This window comes from Elgaria multicarinata, chromosome 1 (genome assembly GCF_023053635.1).
Source record: "Elgaria multicarinata webbii isolate HBS135686 ecotype San Diego chromosome 1, rElgMul1.1.pri, whole genome shotgun sequence".
In the NCBI taxonomy this organism is placed as follows: Eukaryota; Metazoa; Chordata; class Lepidosauria; order Squamata; family Anguidae; genus Elgaria; species Elgaria multicarinata.
Window position 1 is genome coordinate 126,955,272 of NC_086171.1, and position 14,676 is coordinate 126,969,947.

The 14,676-nt window shown below is 40.5% G+C and overlaps 1 protein-coding gene across 1 annotated transcript in view; it reads left to right on the plus strand.

Annotated features, from left to right (window-relative positions):
- ZNF644 (zinc finger protein 644) overlaps nt 1–14,383 on the plus strand; it is a 73,944-nt gene extending 59,561 nt beyond the window's left edge. Inside the window, exons 9-10 of the mRNA XM_063136448.1 lie at nt 11,430–11,532; nt 12,728–14,383. Coding sequence (XP_062992518.1) covers nt 11,430–11,532; nt 12,728–12,920 — 296 coding nt within the window. The 3' untranslated portion in view covers nt 12,921–14,383. The remainder of the gene's footprint in view (nt 1–11,429; nt 11,533–12,727) is intronic.
- Nucleotides 14,384–14,676: the final 293 nt, after the last annotated feature.

The following is a 14,676-nucleotide window of genomic DNA, read 5'->3' on the forward strand; positions in this document are numbered from 1 at the left end:
GCGTTGTCACTGCATGCCCATAGCAGTGTGATACTTTTAACCCAAGGTGCATAGTTTCATCAGAAATCCTTGCTCAACCACTTTACTATAATCCCTTCTGGCTCCAGCTTGAACTGAGCATACATATTATCCTGCCATTTTCATCTCTTGGTAGATTTTTTTTCAGTTGTAGATGAATTTTTCAAAAGTTTTCCAGTCTTTTTGTTTAAGTGAGAGATCCATTTGTATTTGCCATTATTGGAACTTGTAGATACAAAACTTTCAGTTTTCCCCATTTGAAATGCACTCCTAGCAACTGGATAGGTAACACCAAATGTCATCTATGGGGGTGCAGCATCATTTGGGCAACTGGATAGTCTGAGGTTCCTGGCTGTCTTCGTCTTGTTGAAGGGAAGAGGCATTTTCAGATTTTATAGGACATAAGGGTTCACAAAATGTACAAGATGAATATTCCTAGAGGTTGAATCCATCAAAAAGCTATTTTTTTAGATAGATACTTGTCGTATTAGACAGGTATAATTAGGTAGAGGACTGCAATTAACTGCCACATTTCATTGCATATAGTTGACATAATAATAGGCATACTTGTTTAACATTTGACAGAACCAAACCCATAGTTTTTGGACATGAGCCATTATTCTATTACATAGAAAAACCTCAGTTGACCCTGAAATCAGGAGGGGATAATACAGGATTAGAAGTTATTGGAATTTGGAAGGTGCTTAGGTGGGGGGAGCAATAAATTGGAATGTGTTGCTCCTTGCTTTCTGATTAAAAGCTCACCGTGAGAAATGTCTAGAAACTTTTAAAATAAAGTTTGAGCCTCAGAGAACTATGATATTACTCACTTTTGATAAGGTTATTAAAATGTACTAACTGTTGTATAAAGATTTTAAAATAAGATAGTCCCTATACATAGGCTTATGGTCTAATACAATTCAAAAGGAATGGATAAGGAAAAGAAAAGCCAGCATATCCAGGTACCACTACATAAAGTTACATATAGTTCTTATACTGGCCAGCTAGAATGGTACCAAGAAGAGAGTTCTGGGAGAAGAGAAGTCAAAATAGCAGTTGGTCTCAGATGACACTATCAAATTGCCTTTACTATCTTGTCCTGTCCTTCAGACATACTGTCCACTTTTGACATAGATCGTTTCAGGACAATCTGAGCATTTGCTCATGCTTCAGAGCCTAATTTAAGTTTGGAGAAGAAAACTTTCCCCTTCCCTCTGCAGCTATCTGTGCCCCATGAAAATTCTCTCTAGAGGATCCAGGCCTCCTCCTAAAATGGCATATGGTGGGGGGGTTGTTGGGGGAGGGGGAATTTCCCAAATTCATATGAAGCTTTGTCCTTCCTCCAGCAGCCCCCATGAACCTATCCCTTACTGCTCAGGATGGCCATAATTCTCTGGAGGCTTTTTTTTGGTGTAAAGACTGGTGCAGTGGAATAATGAGAAACATGCCTTCTGTGAATTTCCTTAAGTTGTATGAATAATATGATTGTCTGAAGAATGGTGAATTTGATCAGGAGAGATTTAAACTGAAACCAATGGGGGATGAAGATGAGGTAAGGACTACAGATAAGAGCTGAGGCACTGTGGCAAGAACTTGGAGAGCAGTTGTAGTGGGGGCTGTTAAATCTCTTAATAAAAATGCTGGGAGCTCACTAGAGTATAAAGTTCACGGCTTTCAGTTTCTTTATACTAATGCTCACAGTATGGGAAATGAACAGGATGAGCTTGAACTCTTGATTCAAGAAGGTAAATATGACTTCACAGGTATAACAGATTTCGTTGGTTGATTCCCATGAATAGAATGTAACAATTGATAGATATAAATTGTTCAAAAAGAAAAAAAATGGGTAGGAGTGGCACTATATGTTAGAAATGTACATGCCTACACAGAAATTCAAAAGAATGAACATGGTAGCCCAGTTGAAAGCACTTGGGTTAAAATAAATGGAGGAAGGAATAAAAATACTGTGGTTGGAGTCTGCTACTGACTACCAGACTAAGGAGAAGGTGTTGATACTTGCCAAAAGCAAACCAAAGATATTTCAAGTAAGCATAAAGTTATAGTAATGGGGGACTTTAATTACCCTGTTATCTGTTGGGAGATAAACTTGGTCAAGCATGGTCACTCCAGGAACTTCCTAACTCGCCTTGCTGATAACTTTCTCCTTCAGGAGCAAGGAGATCATCCATCAACTTGATTCTGACCAGTAGGGAAGAGTTAGTTGATGAATTCAAAGTAGTTGGAACCTTGGGGGAAAGTTTACATGTAACACTCAAGTTCTTGATTTTCAGGAAAACTAAAGCTGAGTGTAGTCAAACATGTACCTTGGATTTTGGGAAATCTGATTTTAATAAACTCAGAACAATGATGAATAGGATTCTGTGGCAGGAAAACCTACCAGGAAGAGAAGTTCAAGACAGATTGGAGTTCCTTAAAAAGGAGATACTAAAGGCACAACCTGAAACAATCCCATTGAGGGAAAAGTAGAAGTCTACAGAAGAAGACAATGTGGCTACACAAAAGCATGGTAATGATCTGAAAATAAAAAAGACATATACAAGAGATGGAAGAAGGGTCAGGTCACTAAGGAAATGTACATTTAGATAGCCTCGAATTGCAAAGATGGTGTCAAGAAGGGTAAAACTCAGAATGAAGTAAGGTTAGTGAGGGATGTTATGAATAACAAAAAGGGATTTTCCAAGCATGTTCAAAGTAAAAGAAGGATAAAAGTAATGGTACACCAGCTATTCAGCAAAATTGCAAAATCCTGATAAATGACAAAAAGTGGAACTGCTCAACTCCTATTTTGGCTCTGTCTTCTCCCAAAAGAGGATCTGTATCCCATCTGGCAAAAATGACTAACAGGCTGAAGGGGTAGGAGTGCAGTTTGAGGTTCAGAGAGAAATGGTCAGGGAATATCTGAACACCTTAAATTAGTTCAAGTCCCCAGGTCTAGATGAATTGCACACTAGGGTATTGAAGAAGCTAAAGACTGGACTTTTGGAACCTCTATTATCTTTGAGAAATCATGGAGAAGGGGTGAAATACTGGAGGAAACCCAATGTTCTACCTATTTTCAGAAGAGGCAAAATGAAGATCCAGGGAATTACAGACCAATCAGTGTCAAAAACACATCCTGCTAGACTAATCTTATTTCATTTTTCCATCAAGTAACTTCCTTAATAGATCATGAAAATGCTGTAGACATCATATAGCTTGACTTCAGGAAGGCATTTGATAAAAAGCCCCATGATATTCTGATAAACAAGGTAGTTGAGTATGGGCTGGATGGCAGTACTACTAGGTGGATCTACAGCTGGATAAAGAATCATAATAAAAGATTGCACATCAGTAGTTCCTCATCAAACTGGAGGGAGGTGTTAAGTGGACTGTTACAGGGCTTAGTCCTGGGCTTTGCACTCTTCAATATTTGTATTACTATCTTGGAGGAAGAGGGAGGGAGAGGCTTATCAAATTGACTACAAGTTGTAATCAATCACAAGCTGATATGAGTCAGCAGAGTGATATGGCTGCAAAAAAAGTAAATGCAATTTTTAATTGCATAAATAGAAATAAGTTTCAAAAACATGGAATATAATAGTTCCCACTTTACAGTGCGCTGGTCAGTCTTCACTTCATACACTGGCATGGTTCGCATGTTACGAGAAACCACCATGGGTGAATTTCCCAATGGGGCTTCTCATTGTGGTGGTGGCCATTTTGAATATTTGAGCCATAGCAATAAAATGGTAAAATACTGTAAATTTTCAATTTGTCCAGAAGGAGCGATTCTTGAGGGCATGCAGTGTCCCAGTTAAGATTATACTGTCCTGAAAGAAAACTACAGAGTTATCCTGAATGCAAGGCTCATACTTCATCCCTAGAACTCCCTAAACTGAAACAAAGCCCCTAAAAGTCTCTAAAAATGGGTATATTAATTTTTTAAAAATAATTTATGTAATTTTTTATGATTTTCAGTATAATTTTTTAGGCAAGTTGCAGCAATTCAGGCCCGATGTCTTTAAGAATGGGTAAGTTTCAACCTTTTATTCCGGGTACGACGTTTTATTTCACTGTTTTTTTTAATGCTTTCTTGTGGCAACATGTTGACTAATTTTTTCAAAACCTTTGGTAACATTTATTTTGGAGTCACAAACAATACATAACACTTCAGTGTCACTTATAATTTTTGTCCATGTCCCGATTTGATATCCAAGTGAATCCTTTTGTAGCAACCAATCTTTAGTAGGACGGAACTTCCCCATTTAACAAAGTTAAACTTTTGACCTTATTTTTTTCTTTATCTTCTCCAAGCACCTATAACAAAAACCCCCAAACAGTCTTAGCCCTTCAATAACTTAACAGCCTTGGGATGGAAAAAACAAGAAGTGGCCACGGGAGACCTACAAGAAAGAAGAAAGGTACAGCTACCACAAGAAATGGAAGAAATGCCAACCAAAGAGGAAAGACTCAAGGGCAAAAAAATAATTTAAAAAACTTAACAAAGGGAAAGGGCCCTGAAGGTTGAAACTTACTAATTTTTAAAGACTTCGGGCCTGAATTGCTGCAACTTGCCTAAAATATTACACTGAAAATCATAAAAATGTACATAAATTATTCAAAAAAACTTATTTTGGGTTTTTTAATATGGCTAAAATAATCGATGAACTTAAAAGTTGAGTTAAAGTTAAAAAAACAAGCTAAAAATTGAAAAGAGTTTAAAAAAAGTTTTTTTGGTTTGACCTTAACCGGCTTAGGGGTAGTTTAAAAAAAAAAAAAAAAAAAAAACACATTCTTTTGAGTGTTGTTTTTGTTGTTTCCATAGTTTTTATGAGGTCCCTATTTTGGTCCCTTTTTTTGATCTGAAAGTACCCTGAAGTCCCTAAAATAGACCTGAATATGGAGTATTAGCCCTGTGAATGCCTGTCCTAGCTATAAGACTGAGAAATGTAGCCAGAATGGTATCGCAATCTTATCAGTGTCCAAGGAAAAGTATAATGGAGAGTGGAAAGCTAGGTAGAAATTGTACCTCCTTGAGCAAGGTACACCACAGATTACTGGTTGTTAAAAACCATAATTCAAGGATGTATTCAGAGTTTTATGAATGGAAGTCTACTCAAGAAATGGTGTTTCTGCCCCTGCACTTCCAAACCTCTTCTGAGAGTTGGGAGACACTCAGTGAAAGACCTGAGATGGATGTGGCATAGGGGAGAAATGGGAGAAAATTGGGCAGAGGGAGGTATTTGAGTGGTGCTAAATGCTGCACTAAGGAGGAAGGTTTAGGATAATCCTAAATTGGCCTACGCAACTCTGGATGTAACTATCTGTTAATTTCTAGTGATAACGTAAAGTATCACTAGAAATTATGTAAAAGTAAAAGTATAATGTATAAATGAAAACATCTTTACATATATAAATTGCCAGTTAAAGCAACTACTGTAATGATTGTATCATTTTATGTGCTTCTCAATAGCCATTGGATAGAAACATCTTCTGTTATGGCACAGAGATCTCTGTATAATCTTCTCTTTTATTTATTTATTTATTTATTTATTTAGAATATTTATATACCGCTCCTCATTGAAAAAAATTCGGAGCGGTGTACAAGGTAAAATGAAAATAAAAACAGAATAAAACAGTTAAAACAAAATTTAAAAAGAAGCAAAAACAACAACACAGAAATCCAAGGCTGCATGTTAAAAAAAGGCTTCTTGGAATAAAGATGTTTTCAGGAGGCGCCGAAAAGAGTACAAGGTTAGAGCCTGTCTGACCTCCAGAGGCGGGGAATTCCACAGGGGGGGCGCCACCACGCTGAAGGCTCTTCCCCTGGTGGATTCCAATCGGAGGATGGATCTAGGTGGAACCACCAGGAGCAGGCCCTCGGATGACCTCAGTGACCGGGCAGGTTGGTAAGGGAGAAGGCGCTCTCTCAGGTATCCTGGTCCCAAGTTGTTTAGGGCTTTGTACACAAGTACAAGAACCTTAAACCTGGCCCGGTAGCGAATAGGCAGCCAGTGCAGTTCCCTCAGCAGAGAAGTTACATGCTGGAAAGGGGCAGCTCCAGACAACAGCCGAGCTGCAGCATTCTGCACTAGTTCCAGCTTCCGGAGCAGCTTCAAGGGCAGCCCCACATAGAGCACATTGCAGTAATCCAATCTTGAGGTTACCAATGCCTGTACCACCGTGGTCAAGCTATCCCTGTCCAGGAGAGGCCGTAGTTGGCGAACCAACCGAAGATGGTAAAAGGCACTCCGAGCCGTGGCGGCTACTTGAGCCTCCAACGACAGAAACGGGTCAAAGAGTACCCCCAAACTACAAACCTGTTCTTTCAGAGGCAGAGCAACCCCATCCAGAACAGGCAATGAGCCTGTCTCCCGGACTCGGGAGCCACTCACCTACAGGGCTTCCGTCTTGCCAGGATTTAGTCTCAGTTTATTGGCCCTCATCCAGCCCATTACTGAGTCTAGGCACTGGTCCAGGACTTGCACAGCCTCACCTGATTCAGTTGTCACAGGGAGATAGAGCTGCGTGTCATCAGCGTATTGATGGCATTTAGCTCCAAATCCCCTAATGACCGCTCCCAACGGCTTCATATAGATGTTAAATAACATTGGGGACAAGATGGTGCCCTGCGGCACTCCATAGCTCAATTGCCAGGAGGCCGAGGACTGGTCACCCAATGCTACTCTCTGAAAACGACCCCGTAGGTAGGACCGGAACCACTGTAAAACAGTGCCTCCGATGCCCATCCCACGGAGTCGATCCAGGAGGATACCATGGTTGATGGTATCAAAAGCCGCCGAGAGATCGAGCAGGATTAACAGGGTTGCATTCCCCCTGTCCCTCTCTCGATAAAGGTCATCCATTAGGGCGACCAAGGCTGATTCAGTCCCGTAACCAGATCGGAACCCAGACTGGAATGGATCTAGATAATCAGTATCCTCCAAGAGTGCCTGCAGTTGCTCCGCCACAACCCTCTCAAGTACCTTCTCTAAAAAAGGAGTGTTAGCAACTGGGCAGTAGTTGCCTAATACCATCGGGTCCAGGGTGGGCTTCTTCAGGAGTGGTTGCACTACTGCCTCCTTAAAGACAGCAGGGACCACCCCTTCCTGGAGGGAAGCATTTATCACCCCCTGCACCCACCCAGTCAGACCCCCTCGGCTTGCTTTTATAAGCCAGGAGGGACAGGGATCGAGAGGGCAAGTGGTCGGCCGCACTGCTGCAAGCACCTTGTCTACATCATCAGGCCACAATAACTGGAACTGATCCCACAAAATTGGGCAGATGGTGGCATCAGACACCTCAACTGGAGCTGCGCTAAAAACAACATCAAGCTCACTGTGGAGAGAAGCGATCTTGTCCTCAAAGTGTGATGCAAAAAGGTCACAGCGGGTCCTTGACGGAGCCAGGGCCCCATTTGCTGGGGAGGATGTTAGCAGCCCCCCAGACCACCCAGAAGAACTCCGCTAGACGGCTATTCGAGGATGTAATGGAGGTAGCAAAATAAGCCTTCTTTGCAGCCAGCACTGCCACGCAATAGGCACGATTATGCGCTCTACAGCGTGCTCGGTCATCTTCGCTTTGAGTCTTGCGCCATTTGCGCTCCAGCTGACGTCCAGTCTGTTTCATTGACCGCAACTCCTTAGTATACCAAGGAGCAGAGTGGGCTCTACAAGACCGGAGAGGACACTCAGGTGCGATCAAGTCGATGGCCCTCCGCATCTCACCATTCCACAGTGAGGCTAGGGCCTCAGCTGGATCACCAGCTCTCTCCACTGGAAAATCCCCAAGAGCATTCAGAAATCCATTGGATTCCATCAGTCTCCTGGGGCGGACCATCCGAATGGGTCCCTCACCCTTGCAGGAGGGTAGTAACGCCGTGAGTTCAAATCTCACCAAGAAATGGTCTGACCATGACAATGGGGTTATTTGGACCCCCCCAATCTTCAGATTACCCATCTCACAGCTTGGAGCAAAAACCAAATCAAGGGTATGCCCTGCTTTATGTGTTGGGCCAATGACAAACTGAGACAGTCCAATGGTTGTCATGGAGGCCATAAAGTCCCGAGCCGGAGCCCCAGAGACAGCCTCAGCATGAAAGTTGAAGTCGCCCAGAACCACCATCCTGGGTTCCTCCAACACCACGCTCGAGACTGCCTCCGACAGCTCAGTCAGGGAGAATGCTGGGCAGCAGGGTGGGCGGTATACAAGCAGCATCCCCAATCTGTCTCTCTGGCCCAACACCAGATGCAAACCTTCAAGGCCTGCTCCAAGATGAAGTGGTTTCCTGGTGATAGAGATGGAAGTTCTATGAATCATGGCGACCCCCCCCCACCCTGTCCCTCCAATCTATGTTGGTGCTGCACTGAGTACCCAGATGGGCAGAGCTGAGTCAGATCAACCCCACCCAGCTCACCCACCCAAGTCTCAGTAATGCACGCCAGGTCAGCCCTCTCATCCAGGATTAAATCATGAATAAGAGAGGTCTTATTGCGGACCGACCTGGCATTAAAGAGTAGCACCACAAGGAAGGAGGGCTCAGTGGATGAGCTACCAGGTACATGAGAACTAGAGGAGGAGGGTAGAAGGGGAACAATGTGAAGACACCTGAAACCCGTTCTACGCTGATGTTGCAACCCCTTCCTCCTGCCATATCTCCTTCTGCCCCAAATCACTGGAATAGTGGCTCCCCCTCCATGTGTCCCTGCATCACGGCTTCCCAAAAACACCTTTACCTACACCACCTATGCACTCACCATTCAAACCCACACTCAGTCATACAAACAACACAGTCACATTTGTCACTTGTGGTACCCAGCCACTGGTCACAGATGGACATCAGGCTACTACCAACTAAGCGATAAAGTGCTTTCCCCCGCCCCCACAATCTCCCTCTCTTAGTAACTGCTAATTCTACTACTACCTGATGTGTGGCCACACTCCTCCCCCTGGCTCTCACACAGGGGAGCCTCCTGCTTCAAGTACCACAGCCTCTCACTCTGGGCAGATGAAGCAGCTATAATTGGTGAAGCCCCCAACCTCTGCCTCAGGGTGGGGAGGACACAAGAAGTAATTATATCACTTCCCATGAGATCCCTGCTCTCACTCAGGGAAACTCTTCTCACACAACTGAGGTAATGGTTCAAAGAAGCAGCGAGTTGACAGCCCAGGGGAAGAGAGAGAAATAGAGAATCACCCTCACCCTCATGGCATCCCGAAGGGGCAAACCAAAGGGGCGCACCCCCTTTGATGGTGCACCCCCTTTGGTGTCGCCCCCTTCGGGGACGGCCTGACCAGGGCGGCCCGCCGCCTCGTGGCAGGGCAGTTCTTATGGTCTTCAAGCCTCAAGGTCTCAACAGGCTTGGAGACAGCACTCTTCTGCCAATTGGCTGGAGAGAACCTTGGCAGTTGGCTCCACTCAGCAATCAACGGAACTAATTCTTTTAAACTGCACATCATCCAAGTATTTAATGGAAATATATCACTCCCATGATGCTCTGTATCTTAAAAACAACATCAACCATGTAAGATTCAGAAATAGAGGCTATGCTTGTCCTATATAGTGAAGCTATTTTTTAAAAACAACAACACTTGCATTTACTCTTTGGGAATACCTAATACTGTTTTCCTGGTTTCCCCTTATTCTTATATATCCATCCACAGAGTTTATTCTCTATAAAAGCTTGTTCAGAATTTCCAGCGCACTAATCTAGGGAAACCCAGTATCTATAGTCTGTGGTACACAAGAGAATGATGTGTCCAGCATATTGACCAATTATAAACCCAGTTGATCCGGTCCCAATTTACAGACAGCTGGATTGTAGGGGATCATCGGATGCAGAATATGAGCTTGTCTGATAACTTGGCAATACCACTTGGCATTGTGTGTTTGACATCAGGTTCTAGTTCTTTTATCTTTGAGCCTTGTGCAAACCTGATATCGGGAATCATTGTTCATGGCCACCTTTCTTTTATAGTGTATAGAAGTCTACAGAGTAATTTGATATAGTTAGTGTGCTATGGTACCTAAAGTTTTTGCCTCCAGGAGAATATTTCATATTAGAGTATCAGAATTATTTTACTTTCAGTAATCGGTGTAGGAGATGCTAGCATTAGACAGATATCTGGTATAATCTCAGCCCCTGAGAGCATTTGCTCGTGGCAGAGGTCTAGTCATTTAATAAGAATTGGGAAGAAGGGTGGAAATTTTGTTTTCTAGGCTGGCTATCTTGGGAAATTAAGTCAAAGAAAAGATTACGACTGAATCAGTTTTCGATAGTTAGATTTCCCTCTATTCCTGTCTCTGTTGTCCAGAAACCTAGTTTTGCCATTTTTATCCTTGAGACAAATCCATGAATATAGGTGCTGTTTAGAACTGTGCATCTTTAACTTTTGCCAAAGTCTGTCCTTCAGAAAGTGGCCAGAAATTACTGTTTATTTGAATGGTGTGGTCTCTCTTGATTCCAATGTAATTCACAGTTGTTTCATTCTAAAGTAGAAACTTGCTTGCCGATGCTCTGTATTTTGAGTTTACACAAACAATACATTTCTGTTTTCCTGTATCTTATTCTTTCCTATCATCTAGAAGAATGATCCTGTATCTTATTCTTTCCTATCATCTATAGAAGATGATAGGAAACACCTTGTTATGGACCTTTCAGGCAATATCCTCAGTCTAAGGATTTCTGTTTCTCTCAAAGTTTTACTTTTTGAAAAAGTAAGGTACAGAAAAAGGCTTGTCATAAATGTCTTTAAAATTATCTTGACCCACTGGATTCCACCAAATTTGTTCAGCTAAAGAGCTCCTTTGAAAATTAGGGTTTAGTAGCAATCAGTTATAAACTTAGCCTGTTCTGCCTCATATTTTCCTCATGTTGTAAGTGCCTTGTCTGAAGAATATAGTTCTATTGTGTTGAGAACATTTTACCATATCATGAGACTCCTTTAGCATACAGAACAGAAAACGTTTCAAAGTAATATATTCAAAAGTTCTAGTTATGAAGTTTGTCAAAGCATACTTTACATTTAATCATTGATCCTTTTGAGTTATGGCTGCATGATAAGAACAAATGATCTTGACATTTCAAATTCAATAAAGAGCCTCTCTATTGATAGAATTCATAAGCAAAGCATGATGCTTGTGTGATCAGTTAGGTAGAATGGCTGAATAGTATGAGTATATGGTTTGGTCATCAAAATATACATACTGTAAAATGAAGCTTGCACAGTAGCCGTTAAGCATGCAAGTTTATTTGTGCATGGAACTTGCATATTTTCAAGTTTTGAAATTTAATATTAAAAAATGAGAACAAAAGGATCTTCTGCATATTTCAAGTGGGGGGAGATGTGTCAAGAAAAGTGCTCAGTACTTATATCTATATACACATATATGAACTTTTTTCTCTTAATAGCCATAGATTGTAAGCAAAAAAAATCAAGATCAAGATCTGGGAGCAAGAAAAAAATTCTGCCATTACCTCATGGTGCTGATGAAGTTTACATACTCCGGTGCAGGTATATGTGGGATTATAATGGGTATACTGAAATAGCAAGCCTTTTTGTTCTGTGGATAGTTAGATCTGTATTCTGTGGGTGTACTTGAGAAGAACTGTGTTTAAATGAAAATCTGTGTTTCTTTATATCACAGAATTTACAGAAGTAGACCTACAACACAATCCTCCCATAATATTGTATTCTGTTACCTGCATAATGTCCCCAAATGTCAGCCACGTAGAGTGCAAAATCTTACAGCATGGCCGCCTGGGAAATTCAGTGAATTGCAAGACTTCTGTCTAAACGTGTATAGGATTTCACCCTAAGAGAAGGGCTGCAGTGCTTTGCACTAGCACATAACAGTTGTCAGTCCTTCAAATTACAGTTGCCATGTTCTTGCTCTCGAAGCTCTTTGTGTAGTTGCTAGAAAGCATCCTTTGGCACTATTCATTACTGACATTCCACTGTGAAATCTCGAATCAGCCTTGGGTTCTTGCATGCTCCTTTCTCACATAGCAGGGTGAAAGTATGTAGTATTACCCTGAACAAATGATCTTTCACCATTTAAGGGTGCTGCTAGGTGGGAGTGGCTCGATTAGGTGGTCAGGGAGATACCATCTTCATATAAATGTGGTATGGTTTTTTTTTTTATACTTGTTGCCTTGTCCCTAGATGGGAGAAGGACATGAGTGTGCCCAAGCTCATGCTGAGTGAGATTTCTTCACAGATTGTAAGGAGAAATAGGCCCATAGATATAGCTGCAATTTAGCATTCTAATGCAGGGTCTGATTCCAGGACTATCCCCAGTCTCCAAGAAACCCTGCCCTGCAAGCAGCCCCACTCATGAACAATTCCACCTTTTCTGGATTAAATGTCAGTTCAGCTGTCATGTTTTGGATATGACTAAAGGAGGAAAGTTTTAGAGAAGAAAGCTTCTTAACTATCACTGCCAATGATTCATTAACCATAGTATTAAATGTATGATGGTATAATTTATGATGTAAAATCGTAGCCTTCTGTTTTATATGTCTAGAGCTATTTGAAGCTATCATAAAAGATCATTGGATTTACACTCAGGAAATCTGTTAAAATTTATCTACAATATGTACACAAAGGCAAGCTTTTCTATAGTTACTTTGTGAACTTACTACACTAAACATAATGTTGTTTAATAGTGCTAATGTGCCTTGTTTGGATAATTTCAAAAACTGCACAGGTTTTGTGGTCTGGTATTTCGAGGACCCTTGTCGGTTCAAGAAGACTGGATAAAGCATCTGCAGCGCCACATAGTCAACGCAAATCTTCCTCGGACTGGGGCTGGCATGGTGGAAGTAACATCGCTGCTTAAAAAACCTGCCTCAATTTCTGAAACTTCATTTTCTTTCCTGATGGCCGAAGCAGCTTCATAGAACATGGAAACACGTCACATTACATTGGATGTACATTTGAAATACTTTTGTTAGTTTTTTTAAAGTTAAAATAAATTATCTGTTTATAAAATTTGAAGCCAGAAAATGGGGAGGGGGGGAATGACAGTTAACATCCAAACAGTTGAATACTTAAAACAGTTACGTAAGTAGTCTTTATATTTTATATAGGGTGGAAGATGTGTTTTTAAAGTTTACTATGTTTTTTTGTCAATTACTGTGTTCACTATTGATACAAGCCCATCACACGTAAGCAGCTGTTTTTAAATTGTTGCACATGGGTACTTAAGACAGGTTTTATGAAATGAAAACATTATTTACAGTGTTACCAGAATCAATGCTCTGTTTATTAAAACAAAAACACTTGCTTAGTAAAATATTATATTTTGTTTGTATGTATGTAGTGTTTTGTACAATACCAAGAAATGCTAATGCAATTTACTCAATTTAGGGCATTAAATATCATGTACTTCATAGTTAAAGAGACTGTTCCATTCAAATAGGGCAATTAGTACTATCTAGCTGTGTAAGTGTTTTTTAATCACACAAGACTTTTGTACTAAAAGTGGAGGGAAACTTGTTAAACGAATTTCTAAAAACTATGTACATAGTACTGGAAACTTTGTGGTAAGGAAATATTCTTTACTTCACTTGCATTTCTCACTGACAATAAAATGGTGCATCCATGCTACCTCCAATTTTGTCAGCAGTAATGGTATTTACCCTTTCCATTTGTTGCATTACACACACACACAGACAATTTTCTTTATTGTAAAACATTCTTTTGTTAAGAAGTCTGTCTCTTTATGCTTTGCTTAAAGGTATGAGTTGCTTCCAAGACATTTTTCCTCTTCTTTTATTTAATGCTATAGAAATGGACTAAGAAGCGTTGCTCACTACATGGCTTAGCCTAGATTTTTCATTTTACAGTTTTAAAAAGTCATAACACCATTTGGACACAAATAGAAAAGTTTCTACATATGAAGAGAATGTTTACAATTTGAATTTTAGAACTTGTTTTGGATGTAATTATATGTATGAAAACTGTAACACTATGCTCATGCTAAGGACCTATTTACAGAATTATTGAAATAAATGTGCTGTGGGGATGAAAAAATATGGTGCAGGTGTCTTGGTCACAATAAATATTGGCTGTTGACAAAAATGAAACGTCACTTTTCAACAAATAAGCAAATTCCTCTTTGAAAACTGGTTCTGTAATGCGAGTAATGTTTCATTTTATTCATGTAGGGTGACTAATACTGTAGTTAAGCCAAGGAAATGCATTGATATTGTTTTGCGTGTAAATAAAGTTATAAAAGCAGTTGAGATGTGAGGAGTATTTTGGTGGAGAATATACATACCTCACAACCTGTGAAATTGCTTTCCTCATGGTATATCTCCTTACCAAGAATATATCTCTCTAAATAAAAAGGTTAAAAGAAAACATCAAAATGTCTGCAATGTGAAGTATTTCTTATTTTGCATTATCTGCAAAATGCAAACTTGAGTTTGTATTGTCTGTTTTGAGTTACAAACCTTCCAAAGGATATCATGCAAACTATTTTTGATCAAAAAGTAATAATTAGTTCACAAGTGAAATATATCTGACTATTGTGTGTAATTCAGCTGTTTGCACAACACAACAGCTTACTGTGGGTTATAAACTGGTTTTAAAACCACTGCCAAACTGTAAAAGATTGTGTTGGATCCACAAGAACCCTTAATCAGTGGGGCA